At 43.6% G+C, this 16942-nt stretch overlaps 1 protein-coding gene across 5 annotated transcripts in view; it reads left to right on the top strand.

The window, feature by feature from the left end:
* heca (hdc homolog, cell cycle regulator) overlaps positions 1 to 16942 on the top strand; it is a 167710-nt gene that overhangs the window by 126821 nt on the left and 23947 nt on the right. For 4 of the 5 annotated variants that reach the window (XR_004465685.2, XM_033347672.2, XM_033347674.2 and 1 more), the window contains exons 3-4: positions 16036 to 16224; positions 16488 to 16673. Coding sequence is in view for 4 of the 5 variants with exons in the window: in XM_033347672.2 (XP_033203563.1) it covers positions 16036 to 16224; positions 16488 to 16673 (375 nt within the window). In the remaining variant the exon portion in view is untranslated. Of the gene's footprint in view, positions 1 to 13833; positions 13990 to 16035; positions 16225 to 16487; positions 16674 to 16942 lie in introns of those variants that run through there. The other variant, XM_076624925.1, reaches the window with a different exon arrangement.

The following is a 16942-nucleotide window of genomic DNA, read 5'->3' as shown; positions in this document are numbered from 1 at the left end:
TTGGAATCATATAGGAGAGAATTTACATGGATGACAAGTAGACCGCAGATTTTTATGCATTTGTGAAAAATTTCAACGAAATACACATAGAAAGCTAATGTATTTATATGACACTCAGAATAGAGAGTATTCTTATGTTCAATATGTCCCATTTTCTTAATAGTGTTTGTTAAAGTATTAGTTTTGCATAAATATCTGTAGCCTAACGATAAGGAATAGAAAAATGATCGAACGTTTGTGTTAAAATGTTGGTAGTGTGTGAGAAGAGAAGATTCGAAGAACGAAGGAATAAAGTTTCCGATAGTGCTGATATTCAGCGACGGAATTTTGTTCGTAGTATCGGTTTCTTCGAGCGAAAGAGAGGTGAAAGTTGCGTAACGGGAATCGAGCCGTTTCTAATCGATCGTAGAAGAATCGATTCGCGCCGCTCGAACTACACTGAGGAGATAATTGCGCATTATCGGTGTACGACCAGGTCGCAGCATCGACGTTGTGACAGAGAAGCATAGTTCAGGATTCGCGACAATGGAGACGGCGCTTAAATGTCAACGTAGATTTTGATCTCCGCGACTCTGTTGATTTAACAGCTCGTGAACGAGAAATCTCGCTCTTTGTGCTTCGTACACGCGAGAAACTCAAATACTTTCGTCGCAACCTGCCTCGTTGTTAACTTATCCTTCTCATGTCTAAAGTGATCGGTCTTTTATTGCTTATATTACGACGATTAAATTATCAGGTCTAATCATGTAGTTCAAAGTTCAATTATCGAGAAGATGGTATGGTTCATCGATACCGAAATCTTTTACAAACTACAATACGTATAGAGCGTGGATGCGTGTTACTTTCTCATTTTCTCGCCCGAGGCAAACGTATTCGACGTGAGAAACGAAGAAACGAGAAGCTCCGGCTGCGATTACGATATTTCTCGGTCGTAGTATCGACTGAATGCAAAATCGTGGAACACGATGAAGGGTCGTTCCGCGGATTCGTGAGACACGCCCAGCAATCAGAAACCGATCTCTCGAGGAAATTATTGTGTCTGGGCCACCTGAACGCGAATCTCGTTACCCTACATTCCCTTGTATATAATAGGGGTAAAAGGGGTTGGACCTTCCATTGGAATTCTCTTCCCAGATCATGAAAAGGGACTGCTCACCCTTTCTTTTCAGAAGACTTGTACGTATTACGTTTTACCCTCGTTTGAAAATGCACAGTGTATTCGAAACGAATTTTCTGAAACCCGTATCGTATAAAAGGAAGAAGCCTTTCGACATGTTCGAGTACGACTTTGTTGTAAAGAACTGATTGGATATAATACGTATAATTGTGCTCACCATACGTGCTGGTTTATATTATTGTGCATCTGAAGGAGGAACTTTGAAAGGATGTTTGAAGTTTGAGCCGAAGGGGAACTTTTACTATAACAGAAGTACTCTTCCTGAAAAAATTTTCTGTTCTTTTCCCTTTTTCTTTTTTCTTTTTTTTTTTTTTGTACCTGTTCCGGTTTGGGGATGAAAAAATCGTATCTAGGGAATAGAGGATAGAGGCATCGGAAGGTAATTATAGAAAATTTCATCCTCGCATACATCGGAGGTTTGAAACGGGTACAAAGTCGCTCGCGGATACCCGAGAGTCTTATTAAGTATTAAAACATATCCGCTGTCGGGTTCTCTTGTTTTCTGGTAAGACAAGTCGAGATTAAGTTCCCTTGTTCGGTAAAACTTTCCCCGGCTCGGGCAGCTGCGCCCTACCGTCTTTTGGACCCGATGGAATTTACATCTCCATCAAGGGCAACCGTTTCGCCTTGCCGTTTAATCGGTGCCTACAGACCGATATTTCACGAGAAATGTAAAAATTACGTTCTCCTTTTTTCAGCTGGTTCACCAGTTTCTCGAGAAAAAGTATTCGTTACGGAATTAGTATAGTGAGATTAAAAATTCGAATCGTCTAACGGTTCGTTCATCTGAAAAAAATTATAGAAGCTACAGGAACTTGATTCTGATAAAGAAAAAAGTGCTTGGCCGGAGAACAAGAAAATACGCAAATGGTTTCGTAACTACTTATATCATAGTCGTATGTTTTTTTGAACGACAGGAATATCGGTATAACCTTGCTACGAGAAATATCGTTCGAAGCGGAAGTGGAGGCGGTCTTGGACGAAACGTAATTAATAAAATATCGGGTGGAAGTGCTGGCAAAGCCTCTTACGCAGGAGTGACTCTCTTAAACTCATTTCGAAGGCAGCGTTTTCGCGCAAATCCGGCCGTTCTCGCGTCATTACCGGATTTTCAGGGTGGCTGCGATCGTGCAAAGCCACCCCCTTCCCCGACCATCATCCATTCCATCTACAGAATAATTCCGGACCTGGCTTTAAGAAGATGAACTCGCGACTGTAATGCGCCTTCTTAAGCAGATCTATCGCGTAGCTAGCCGATGCATTCTCTCTGCCCCTTTAAAGAAGCGTAAATTCGTTTCTGCTTGGTCCGCTCCCGATTCTAATCCGCTCCGGATGGCTTTCGCGGTTTTCGGGAGATTCGCGTCGGATTACGAACGCGTTTAGGTTAAGTATGCACTCGCGCGAGTGTTGCTCGCGTTGTTGGCCACGTGCGTGATTTAATCGCCCGCTGTTACACGACGCTGGTTTCCTATGGCTCCCCTGCAATTCCCAACTGTACTTCGTCTCCCGTGTTGGACATATTGGACGTGTAACGTGATACTCGTAGCAGGGGTGTTTTTACTATTGGTGAAAGTTTATGGCGTATAAATTGGAAATAAGAATATTATAAGAACGAGGATAGAATAGTATATACTAGAACGGTGCAAAAGCGTGTATGTACATACTTTGCCGCATTTTCAGATATATTTGATAATTTGCAAAGGGAGGTTTGTTACTTTCGAAGCTTGATACTTTATACATGAAAGTATGGGAATTTCATGGGTAAAAGGGAAGGATCCCTGACAGGTAAGGAAGGCAGCGCGTCTCGGCGTTAATTTATTTATTCAGCCGCCGGGGCTCGTTCGCGATTTTTGACAGACAGGAAGGTAACAACCCCTGGTACGCCGCGGATTTGTTTCTCTCCCTTCTGGCTCTCCCGTAGGAAATAAACGACCAGAGAGCAATAACTGGTTTACGCCGGAAAACCGGGCCACCGACAATTCGTCGGCGTGCATTATTAATAATCTTGAATTTGGATTTATCGCTGTTCGTCCGAGGGTTCGGAACGTTCGCGCGCGGGGGTTGATTTCCTCTTTTTCCCCCCTTCTATCGGCCGCGATTACTCCTCGTTCACGCCTAGCTTCCACCTCGTTTCTCAGATCTCTGATAATTAATTGCCTCGAAATTAGAAAATTTGTCATGAAACCGGAGATCCTGTAACGCCAACGAGTTTTCAGATCGCGACTCCCATGAAAATTAATTTTCCCGAGGGGTTTTACTTCGATTTAAACGCGGAATTTTCTCAGGGGTTAGGAATATTTCAGGCTTGTCCGAGTGAATAGCGAGATCGATTCTTTTAGAGGCGATGGCTGGTCGTTTAAGCGCGCCGTTAATCACAACTGGTAAAGGTCCGATGAAAATCTTATCTTAAACGGCTAATTAGACGGCCTCGTGGCTCTCTCGCGGCGCGTGGGACACACTAGAGCATAAATATAGCGTTTCCACGCCTCCTTGCATTATCGAGAGGCACGCGATTCTTTAAGCTGCGTTCTCACTGAAGCAACGACGAGCAGCTTTTTGTTGCTCGCGAGCTCCTAATATTTTCTTATTATCTTTTGTCGCTGTGTTTTGCGCGTAAATTTCACGAAATGCGGAAAAATCGAAGCACTTATGACACTTCGATAAATTATCGCTTGCTCCCTAGTGGATTAATCCTCTATCGCTTTCAGATTCACGCTATAGTAATTGGTACGTTGCTGAAAATAGTTAATGCATCAGCAAATTCTTCGAGAAACACGTAACATCAATAAAAAGTTTCTCGTTGCTGGTTCAGTGAAAACGCAGCTTTACTTAGATATAATTTTCTTCTTTATCGCGTGATGTGTGATACGTCTACGCGTTAATCAAACCTGCCGAATGGTAATTTGTCTCGTCGAACGTTGACCGCCTTCTAATTCCAGCCTCTAATCGAGGGGTCGGTTTGTGTCCATTTGTTTGCTAAAAGGGGACGGTCGCCGAGATTAACAAAAAGTCCAACCGTGGAATCAAAGATAGCGTGTAACGTGATAATTAAGAGATCAGCTCCATCGTTGCGTGAAAGTATCGAGTATAAAGTTATAACTCATCTTGCAACCTTTTTTCACGTTGGAGGAGTCGTAAAATTACGTATCTTGTTAGCGATATTTTTCGAGAAATTAGTCCCAGCAGGACTCGGGACTTCGTTCCAAGCGACAGCAGGAGAAATTAGCAGCGGAGAGAGCAGGCAATTTCTCTTCCGATTTCTGTTGGTCGCTCGGCGTATGCATGTCGGCAATGATTAACTTCGTACTCGAGGTGTGCGGTCCGGCAATTAGAGCGAGTGCGTCACGTCCTAACGCGTGGTTCTCTTCGCACACAGCTTTCTTTACGGTGGAAGACGTTTGTTGTCGATCGATCTGTCGTTTCTTCCGGATCCAAGACCTCTGAAATTCTCCGAATACAATGCGTTATCTATCTATCTCTTGAAGAAACGATGATCGAAGAATATTCTGTCTGCAAGAAGGGATATAACGAGATCGCTGTATCGTTTCGACAAACTGTATATGAAACCCCAAATATTCCACAAGGAATCGTGACGATAGTCTACTAGATCCCGAAGAGAGCAGCTCATCCACTCGGGGGTAGTGCCACGAGGGTGGCGTATTCTGTGCAAGAAAGCGGACTCCCCGCCGCGAGAAGCTGCACATAACTCCGTCGACGACGTGGCGCGATAAATTTAACGAGGGGGCCTACTTTCCACGAGCAACCCTTCGCCAAGGATAAGCTTATGTACATGTGTGTGCGCTTGTGCGTGTGTGTGTGTAAGTAGGAGGCGGTACGCATCCCACCGATCCGGCATTCCGTGTATTCGACCTTTTGCAAACGCACCCGGAGCGAGAGGCCATCCTTAACCTCTTCGGCGACGCGTGGCTGATTTATAAGGACAAGAGGAGGCCCCTAACCCGTGGCTCTTCCTCCCGCGTACTCAACGGGAAAGGACTCCGATGGCGAAAGCCAGCCGTACGCGTGTACACTCGGTGTCCAAAGTGTTCTTCCCGTAAATCCTGCTTTCCCTTCGAGGCAACGTTGCGTAATTCTGGAGGGTTTAGCGGTGAGGGTAGCGGAGCAAGCGCACAGGTAACGTCGGTGGCTTTTGTTCAACTGACTCGAAACTGTTAAACGATGTTTCGGGATACCGAAGGTTATTAATCGCTGGCACTTGGTAGAACGTGGTTTACATGTACTTTGGGATTAGAGGTAGACTATGGATGTTTGTGCGTTTATGGGAAATTTAACCCTCGCTTAGGAAGGGTGGATCATTGTCACGTTGAATGTCTTATTTTATAGCGATAAAGCGGAGAACGGGCTAGAAACGCTTTGTATCCCTAATAGAAACTGCTATACGTCTACAGAGGGGCAGAATTATGCGTAATTCTCCGGTGAATATTTTTACAAGGCAGATCAGGTTGTTCGAGCAACACCGAGTGCACGAAAGTTACACCCAGCTCTGTTATTCGTACACGATGTAGTAGTATCCACGACAAAACGTGGTTGTAAAATCGGTCAAACATCCGGGTTTACGTGTTCCAGGTGTCTGTCGAAACCTGAGAAGATCTGAAACCACAGAATAAAGTACGGCCTGTCTGTGGTTCCGTCTTCTGAACTTTTTGTATTATTCTTTATTCTTACTTTTTCCCTTGTTTCTCGCTGCTGATATTTCTTTGGGACACCAATCTTTTCTTTCTTTTTTGTTCTCTAGATCTATATTTTGGTTCCTCAAAAATTATTTCTTTTTGTCATCGAAATACTTGAACTTGTATTGTCTCCTTATCAACGTATAAAATTTGTTTTACTCAATTACCACGCTTCTCGTTGCTGCATAAGGAAATTTATTAATACCAATTCTAACTATCTTGCAACTTGTAAAATTTTACTCGCTTCGCAATAGTACCCTATAGTTCTATCGTGCAAGATCTCTTATATTGGTAAAATCTCGTTATTCTTCTGTTCACCTTGACATACTGGGTACTTTTTATACCTAACTCGGAAATATTTCACGAATAATCTTACACGGTAGCGAAACGCACCTCGTGATTGTTCTTTGAACGCTCCGAGAGTCGCAGCACGGGATAGAAAGTCCACACCCCTGTCGGAAAATAGCGCCGGAAGCCGGTTTTTAATTTCTACGACGCTTTCACCGACCCGATGTTATGTATCAATCAACGTTGTCGAGCCGCTCGTTCGAAACGCGACTCTCCAAGTGGCCGTCTCGCGCGTTTTTGTTGCAATTTATAGCGACGCGTTCCCCTGCTGGTCGCGACAAATGATTTTCATCGTTTGATGGATCGATCGCGATATCCCGGCCGCGAACATCTGCGTTCCGATAGAGAACATTCATTTTTACCCCTCGATCGCTCTTGCTCTTTTCCTCGTTTAACTTCTTTCCCTTTTAGGGAAGTTCGAGGATCCATAGGAAAGAAACTCGACGTTTTCGAACAGAGTTCTCTCCAGTTTCTCTTCCTGACCGAAGAGCCGCGATTCTTCGATTAATACACAGCGTGCGATAGCTTTTCGAAGCGAGTTTCTCTTTTATCGTCGACCGAAATCGAGCCTCTCTTTGTCGTCGAACGAAATCTACCCTCTCTGCCGTTCACGCGGACCAGTGAACCGGCAATCGAGATAATAAAATCGAAAATGAGCCGTGCTTAACTCTAATTTTGATCTACTGCTTCGTCTGGTTGTCTGCTCGTCGAATCCATACAATTTTCACCCCTTGAAACGTTCGTTCGATGTAAAATTGCAACGTTTAACGTTACACGTCATATCGCTACTTTCGCATTTTTCGTATAGCTTCTAATTCTTTTATCAAATATCTCGTAATGTCTGCATGTATTTTTACACTGTTTTTAGATTTTATCGATATAAAATCATGACGATGCTAGTGAAATTTGAAAATGTTTTATCTGTATCACACACGTAAGCGTTCAAATACTTCAGTGAACTATTACATGTAGCTTTTGTTCGTTCCACATGGCTGACTTACACTCACCGTCGCTGTTTCGCCCGATTCGCGCACGTAAAAGGTATCATGAAAGGTATCTACAAATGTTCGAGTACGTTCGTGAGTCACTGTGAGTCAATAAGATGCATAAAATAGGGAAGCAATCTTTCAGATGGGCGGTACTTCCTTTCTTGGCTCCAGTGATCCTCGACGCGTACATATCTAGGGGACTGTTTCAATGACGACAGTCACACGCGCGGTTATCCTGGCTCGAATCGCGGAGGGTTGCCGACGAGGCTGTTGCCAGGAATTCCCTTCGCCTCCTCTTCGTCGCGTGTTTCGCGATCGTCCCGCGATACGCGAGGCCACCCTTTCGCGTGCATGAAAAATGCATTCCTTTATCTGGCGTTCACGTGTCGCATCGCTGGAAACGCTCGTAATTAATTCCAGCGACGCCTTTCGCTTTATACCGAGTGTTCTTCTACAATTATAACGAATACACTTTGTAAAATTATAATTTAAATAACGAGAAAGTTCACGTACGGTAACTTGCAGATTTGACTTTCAAATTTTGAACGCTTCTTTATGTTCATATTTTATAGGAAACAGTCATGTCGCGCAACCAAATCTGCGAGCAAATTCAGATGACTCGAGAATATTTGAAAACGATTTAAAAAAGATGGCTGTCGTTGCGTGATTTCCCCAGACGCAATATCGTATTTTGAAAAATTGTCAATTATAGAAAATAATTGTAACATCCTTCTGACGGTGATTGAGAGGCTTGTTCGTCTTTCTTGTTCTATCCTATCGTTACATTTCTTCGTTGCCATAACGCGAGTCGTTGTCATATTACGTAGAAAAAAAAAATACCGTGCACCACGCGTATTTCAAAATTAGAGAAGGCGGCTCTTCGAAGTCGAACGCAACTAAATTTTAATTTTTCTTTTTCCAATCGCGATTAGATATAGTCTTTCGACGCGGGAATCGAGAGTAAGCCGCTTAGCTGGGGGATTACAGGGGAAAATCTTGTAAAGCGTCGGAACGCCACCCTCTCTAGTCTGCGAATGACTACCTGGTTTCTTTCTTCCCGCTTTTAATTCACCTTTCTCTCCTTTGTTCCCCCGGCGTGGAATGCATTTGACGCGCGATAAACCTCGAAAAAGTCGCCTTCTTTAGAGAGCTCGGGGGTGGATTTTAATTTCCCCGTGCTCCGGCGGTTGGTCTCTTTGTCCTGTTGATTTATCGGACTTCTTCGAGGACCAAATACGTCGAGTCGCTACGTATCCCCGAAATACACGGCTAAATTGTATGGCAGAGAAACAGGAACGAATCGAATTTTTATCTGCTCTTCCTTCCAACTAAACTAATAAATTTATACAAATTTATACAAAAAAGTAGAATCTTGGTGGATTAGTAGAGAGATTAATAAAAAAATTGAATCAACAACGACACATTCGAAATTCGAAAACACACGAACACGTCATCCAATCGTCGCCAAAGTGTAAAATCTAAAATTTGAATTAATCATCGCGCTTCGTACGAAAACAGCACGTGTTCTGATACTTGCGAAAGGGAATGTGCGCGTCGATCGAACTACCTCGTTCAAATTGAGTTCAATCGAACGACAAAGAACTCTCATTCGCCCCGTTTAAAATTTCTCCGTGAATTGGGCGCATCTCGCGTTATCGCTCGGGCAGAATAGTTTTTCCGGGGCACCCTCGATAAAATTCCAGCAGCCAACGATACCGCGTTGTCTTTTCTATCGCTTGTCAGTAATATTAGGGATCGCAATTTCACTTCGGAGAAGTCCCGTCAGGCGTTGTTCGTCCGATATCCGTTCGTTCCCTCTTTTCTGTTCTCCCTATACTGCCAACGATGCTGTGTATTAGGGTGAAAAGAAATATGGGGGAGGGGAATTTTGTTGTGCTATTCATGACTTCCAATAGCGAAGAAAAGTTGCCCTCTCTATAGCGACGTTTAAGTTGACAAAATCGGTTCTGATCGACAAATTTTTAGACGAATCTATTTCTTCGTTTTAGAAGAGATCCTCGCAGCACCTCGAGAATTCACTCGATAAAAAACAAATTTTCCAGGCATACTTAGCCTGGTCGGATAAGGTGAATTTTTGGAAAAATCGACGTAGGAAAAGTTTGTTCGCTGCTGGAAAATGAAAATCGTATAATTTCGATTCTTTCCTTCTACCCTACTGTCCATCTGCATTCGAATACGCCAAGGGAATGAAATACGGAGGGTGGAACTTGGCAAGCAGGAAGAGAAGAAGTTCCATGGAAGAGGAGCGGCATCGATTATTTTCACGCGAGGAGGAGCACCGTAAAGAGGGTTTCTTTGTTCGATTCGTCGCCGTTGAGCAGACAGTGGGTCACTTGCATCGACGGAGTACGTCGTCTGGATTCCCCAGGCGAGCAGGGGAACGTCGTCATAGGGAAAGAAGACCTCCCCTTACCTTCCTTCTAAAGGAACGTCTTATTGTTTGCGTTCGAGAGGGGGAAAATATCGGGCATAATACGGTATTAATTAATACTTTGGCCTAGAAGATCGAAAGAACTTGGCTGCCTTTGTTCCATTGAAATATAGTTGAACTTAGGGATGCGTATAAAACGCGTTCGAATCGATAGGTATTGTCTGTAGACAACAATCCACCTACGATGCCTGTCGATAGTCTTTAATTTTTAATCTAGTTTAGCATTCGTTTAATCGTACTTTCGAGACACCCAAACAATTCTTATCAAACGTCGTATTAGATCGCGTGGAAACTACGAAATAGAAACGATTGCGGACAATTATATCTGTCAGTCCGCAAATAGCTTAAAAACGATAGTTCCTTCGACGACATTGGATTCGGTCAAATGCAAAAATTGACATTTTCGATCCACAGTGGACCAGTTTGCCCCGCAAATCGTTCGTGACCAAATATACGCGACAACTGGTCGTCCATTGAAAAGCTAAAGCTACAATCTGTCGTCTAGAAAGCGAAGGCGGGTCTCCACTGAGTCGTGAACGGGCGCGTTAAGCTCTGTCGGAAAGAGGGACGTCTTTAGCTTCTGGTCGTAGAGAATCGGCATCGATTATTTTCGCGCGCGAACGAACACGACAGGGAGTGAAAAGAGCTTTCTTCCTTCGAAGCTCGACAGTAGGTCAGTCAGACTGATACTCAGCCCGCCAACAGAAGCAGACGGATTCTCCCTCCGACGAGGGAAAAACGAGAAAGCTTTCGAAGGGGGGGGGGATAGAACGAAGCACAGAAGGAGGATAGAAAATCAGTAAAAACGAGGGAAGTTGGTTATCGCGTCTTCGGTTCGGATCTTCCTGCTCCTTCTTCCAGCCGAGGAGACACGCGCCAGCGATGTTGGGTGTTTGCATCCTTCGTCGCGGCGCTCGTAAATCCCTCGAACGAAGCTAGTCGCTCGAAGACTCTCGCGAACCCTTGGCACACGCGTTCACTGTTGGCGCAACGATCCACCCACTCGTTCGTTTCTGTATTTACGAGGATGCGAGCGGAGTGTTGCCGGCGGGATGAAGTTCTCGAGACAGAGCAAGACTTTCGTCGACGAAATGCTGCAAGAGAGGGCAAGCTTTCTTAATAATCTTTCTTTGTACCGTACTATGTAGTGTTTTGTAGCTGCACGAAACGTTTGCGAGTTACTCGGGGCTGTCTTTGTGTCGTCACAGGGAAGAATTATCGACTGGTGTCGCGTGAAAGTTTGATGACTGTTGGTGAACCGGCGGGTCGTTCTGAAGATCTGTAAAGAAACTTCTACGATGGAAGAGGTAGTTTTCGCGGCGATTGCTTGGAGAGGGAAATTGAGAAACACCGAGATCTTGCAACAGTTCGACTTTCGCGATACTTCGATAGGTTATTAATAAATTGTGATAAACGTATTTGACGTATGCTGTTCATGCGCAACGATCCATAACGCGATATCACTTTGAAAGTTTCGCGTAAAGAAAACGCAACGAATTGCTTCTTCGGTGAACCAAACGTATTACGATCGGCAAAATAAATCCACGAACCATTATGAAAGAGGATTAGGGTCGTGGAATCCTCGAAAATCCCATAGAGCTGGATAGCTTGTACCAGTGAACCGATAAACGTAAGGTTTCTGGCTGGCAGTTTTGCTCCAGTGAACTTGTATGCTTCGCCCATTCTACATTCCCGTCCATTGAACGTTCTAGTTTTGTAGCGAGAAGTTAAACCCAAACAATTTACAATACCAAGTACACGTCGTGATGCTCGAAAGAGTCGGACAGGAAACGAAAGATTAATAGGGTCGATTTTCTTCTTCTACCACGCGCCCTTCCACGGTTATAGTTGCATTCTCGCTGGAGGGACAAAAGCGGAAGCAAACCGAGGCCGATCGTAACGAATTTTATGCTCGTCTATATAACCGAGCTTTATCGTCGCGGGACCTATGGCCGCTCGACTGCGCCGTTAAGGTCTAAATAAGAACGTCCTTGCAGAAGAGTCTTGACAAATCCCTGGGTAGTACGTTTTACTTTCCACCGTTTCTCCCCGGATCTTCTTCCTCCCTTTCCCTTTTACGCTCGTCCCTTTCCGCTTCGTTTCTTCTACGTTTCGAAATTGCCTCGGTCGATCACGGGCGTAAAAAACCCACTTTCGGTATTTTCAATAACGTCCTTCGTCACCATCTTCCATGGCGAAATGAAAAAAGGGCTCAACTTCGTTGTGTGACGCACGGGATATCTGATCTTTCTTATAATGTACAGCGAGAGACGAGGGTTTCCGTATGGTTGGTTTATTACGGAAGCGAAAAGAGAGATACGTATTCGCTGTATTAGCAAATATACTCAACTACGATATGACTGTATATCGTACGCAGGTACTTGTTTAATCAGGCACGAAGTTTATTCGTATTGTGAAAAAGTGGACCAGAAATTCGATGGGTATGAAAATGAAGTTGAACGAAAAAGGAATTTTATCCAAACGCGTACGAATTGTCGTGGAAGATCGACACGCTGTCCTCCGGATTCGGATCGAGTTCTCTTACGATCTGGAATATTTCTACCATCGTGGAACGTCTTCAGAGAAAGAAGATTAGAAGACCACGAAGGGAATACCATATTTATCGAACGCTGTTCTCGCTTTATTGCGTTGTAAAATTTACAGAAAAGCTCGGAAGCCTTTTGGGTCGTTTACGAGTTCGTTGACTTTCTTTCTAGCCGCTCGTTTCTCCTCGACTTTATTATTTTGGGTCGCGCGCTCGCGCGTGTGCCTTCGGCTGATTTTTATATTTATTTGTACCGACCGGTATTATTGAATTCCGATAATCTGCTACGCCGACATCGTAATCCTCCCCCGGTGACGGTCCACCCCACAGACGATACGCCGCGATTTATGCCTCCTCCACGCCTCTCTTCTCGCTCTTCCTCTGCTCTTTTTTTTCACTTTCTTTTCACCCTTAGCCTTTTAGCTGCGGCGACAAAATTATCCGCAGGGGCGGCGACCTTCGACTTTGCTCTTCCGGAATAGTCGCCGACCTCCAATTTGGGGGTGAGAAATCGCTTCCAATCGTCAGCTTTTTCCACTCGTGTCGGGCGTTTATTTAACGATACTCCCAAAGCAGTTGCTCTTTCTTTCTCCTACACTTGCTGGCTATCGAATTAGATAGGGTCATTTAACATTCGTAGTATTTTTCAGTATTATGGTAAAGTCGAAACTTAATAACAACGCTTATTTATTAATTACTGAAGTGTTGTAGTCTCGTAACGCTGTTGTGACGTTGATATTTTACGTTCTCGTCGTTTTGCCAAACACTCTGAATATTTGACTTCGAATTAGACAGCGTAGCGATCATGTCGACGAGTGCACGGAAGATGAAAACACGCATAATATAATCGTAAAAGATGTTTACCTAGTTGGGATACTTTCACGAGGCATATCCACCATTTTCTCTTGTGTGTTACTGTGAAGAACTCGACAGAGATTACGGCTAAACACGTCGGAGGCTTTTACCTTTACTGCAATTTCAGTCCTTTGCGAGGAACCATCCCTTTTTCTTTGCAATCATAGAATGCTGAGGTGGCTCGATTAAAATCCGGTTCAGGGACATTAATTACGTATCTCAGGAAATTGTCTCTCGGCAAACAACCGAACGTTTCCCGTCGGAGGGTAGTAAAAAAGAATCGCGCCGACGAAGGCACAATACCACTTTTACCATTCTCTCTCTCTCTCTCTCTCTCTCTCTCTCTCTCTCTCTCTCTCTCTCTCTCTCTTGGTTCTCAAGCCTCTAATCGAACTCGTAAAAAGTTGAAGCACTTCTCTCACAGATCGACCCACGCGCGATCGGTTTCCAGTTGCACCGACTGGTAAAGTTACCAGACCAAGCCAATTTATTTATTCGACCCGCTCTCTTTTTCCATGGTTCTCCATGGTTAGCTGAATGGATGGATGGATGGGTGGATGGATGGATGAATGTACGACGTTAGTGTGACTCGTTCTATTCAGCCCGGATGGTCAGGATAGAAAAGGAGGATCTTCCTTCTTCTCGTTGTCGAGCAGCGCAAAGTTCGTGAACGATCGTTTTTTTTTTTCAGCTGCTTCTTCGCGATTCGTTAGATTATTTCTGCTCGTTCTCTTTGTTCTAGAATGGATATTCCACTTTCCTGAATGATCTTTCTTCAACAGTCTGCTCGAAGTAATATATTAGTTCGTGAACATACTGCTGTCGACAACTTCTTCGACATATATTTGGAAGGACATGAAATATATTAATTTTCCGAAGGGATTCTAAAACGCGTCAAGAAGGATCTTGACCTTAACTTATAGGTTATGATTGTAAGTATATTTATATATACAGGGTGGTTGGTAACTGGTGGTACAAGCGGAAAGGGGGTGATTCTATGCGAAAAAAGAAGTCGAAAATATAGAATAAAATTTTTTTTTTAATAATTTTTCCATCGAGACAACGATCTACAGTGAGATCCGTTATAACGAGACGTGATAAAGTGCACGCGTACCGAGCGAAAATTCAAAGTCAATTTTCTCGAAAACAAAGCCTCGAACGAAAAATTTTTATTCTATATTTTCGACTTCTTTTTTCGCGTAGAATCATCCCCTTTCCGCTTGTACCACCAGTTATCAACCACCCTGTATATAATTATAACTGCAATAGCGTAATTATGTGTATATAATTAATATAATGATATTATAACAATGCAATGTCGGAGTAAAATTGTGACTCGAGTATTCTATAATACCACGGTAGCAGTTAAGGGCTAAGGGATATTACGAATGCATCATTGAGTGTCAGTAGCAAATAGTCGATAACACTTTGCCTTGCTTCGATCGTATCGATAAACCGTGTTGAATCGATGGAGCAAAGTTAAAAGCCTTTATCCTTCGAAGCAATTCAGTTGGCTCGAAAGACGATAAAAGACACATAGAACACGCGAGGTTCGCGAGCGTGCAAATAGATTTTTAATCGGGGGCTGATCGTGAGGGCGGCGGCGCGAAGCTAAGCTCTACTTTGCAGGAATTTCTAAGGAGCTATAATGGGGGCTCCTGGGAATCAAGTTTTCGGAGATAAGGATCACGGGAGTATAATAAGGGATCGGACGAAGGACGTGGTGATCCTAACCATCCTTCGTCGGGTTAGCTTCTACGGGTATCGAGCAGAGGATCTAAAGGATCTAATAGCGAACTTCGTAGACGGGATTCTTCGAGCTATCTGGTTCGATCTCAATTTGGGAATAATCTAGGAATAGAACACTGGCGCGAGCTTATCTCCCCGATAATTTCGAATCGTTTCATCCTTGTACCTTGAAATATTAACCCCTTTAATAGTTTTCGAATATGCGAGTGTCTGAGGAATTTAATTAAACGAGAACTTTTCTTCGTCACATATTCGCATTGTAATTGTATAATTTGTATTAACATTAAATTGCTTAAGCAACGTAATAATCGTTTACTTGTGGTGAAAATGGAATTTACAAATTATTTAGGTTACGTGATAGTTACTAGAAGAAAGTTAAAGACAGCGTCATTTTAAACGAGGACTATTTGAAAATTTATAAATTTTAGATCAAACCCCCGATACATTCAAAGCATGTTAAACAAGATATTTTTCGAAACGCGAGCTATATTTATCATACGGTTTTAAAGCGTCGAAAATGTATGAATACTCGTCGAAAGCGTTATCCTGTCACAGGCAGAAAATCCTCTTTCTATCTGGATCTTAAACTTCTCTGCCCACTAACCTTCTCATTTATTCAGTCACCGATACGCTACAACACCTTACCAATCCCTTTCTTCTCATTTCCTGTCTGCGTAGACCGCGGTTCTTTTTTTTCTCTTTCTCCTCCTCCTTCTTTCGTCATTAAGGACGTGACATTTTGCTCGTTCTTAACTCATCCTTTTCTTATCGAACACCTCTCTTCCGTTCAAAACGCCCCTTACCATATTTTCGCTCATATCCGATCCTCTCCCTTTCTCTCTCTCTCTCTCTCTCTCTCTCTTTCTCCCCCAATCACCTGTGCAGTCTTCTCGATCGTAATTCCGCTTTAACTCGAATCCAAACGAATATTTGCTCTTTGTTTCGCTATTCCAACGTTATCGCAGCGTTCGCACGACTCGCGAAATGGATAATTCCGCGTTTAAATTATCGATCCCGTACGATATGTCGCTGTTGAGCGAACTGTGAACGAGATTGCGCACGAAAATGCTTTTTATTTAGTTTATCGAGAGAGCCTTCGCGTTTTATGCCTTCATCCCCTTTTTCTTCCTTTACGACGAACGGATTTAATCGACTGTACTCTCCTTTACGGTGCTTCTTTCGAGTATGTTGTCGAAACTCGCTCACGATTTATTTTTCTCTTGTTACAGATGGAAGACGAGGGCAATCATGGCAACGATGATACCAGATGCTTCATTTTGTCGACGCTGGCCGCGCTACAATGGTCCAGAGTTTCCTGCGTCCTTTGTCGAGCACCCATGCTAGTCTTCGACAGGTATCCCTTGGTGGATGGTACCTTCTTCTTGTCACCCAGACAACACTCGTCCGCCTGCGCGGAGGTAATTCGAAGTTTCAATCGCCGTTCGTGTAGTTCTCGCACGATTTTAAATAATCTTCAGTCGCGTCGAATTCACTGCGTCTACGATCTTCCGATTCTTATGTTCTTAATCTTGCTCTTATCTCGATAAATCAAAGCACTCTGAACGTTTTAATAAAGCGTTTAACATCGAATTGAAACAATTCTTTCATATTTTGCATATTTTTCATATTCTACAGTTAGCTGGAATGTGAACCTATGACCATGACGTGATTGCTGTTTCAGGTTAAGGTCGAAGGTCGCACGCAATTTTTGTCCGCTGTGTGTATGAGCTGCCTGGAAGGCAGCGGTGGCCAACCCGTACGTTGTCGTTGCTGTACTCAGCCGTGGGACGGATCTAGCTTAGTCCTTGGTACAATGTACAGCTACGATATTTTCGCTGCCATGCCTTGTTGCACCGAGCGACTCAAGGTAAGTTGTTCGTTCGGCGTCTTTGTTATTCGCAACGATGTGTTCTTAAAATCAACGACGTTCTGGAAAAGATAAGCAGATGAAGACTTACGTATTTCGCGTGTATCGACTACGGTGGACGCTGCTATCGAAGAAGTGAAAATATTAATTATTTTATCTGTAGCTGTCGTGAAAAGCTGAAATTCATCTTCTTACGAGTGCCGATATTCGATTCTCCAACGAACAAGTACTCGGGACACCATCGTGTTAAATATCGTATCTTTAAATAT

The sequence above is a fragment of the Bombus vancouverensis genome, chromosome 15 (genome assembly GCF_051014615.1).
Source record: "Bombus vancouverensis nearcticus chromosome 15, iyBomVanc1_principal, whole genome shotgun sequence".
In the NCBI taxonomy this organism is placed as follows: domain Eukaryota; kingdom Metazoa; phylum Arthropoda; class Insecta; order Hymenoptera; family Apidae; genus Bombus; species Bombus vancouverensis.
The sequence above is the reverse complement of the archived record's forward strand: the minus strand, read 5'-3'. Positions and strand labels throughout refer to the sequence as shown.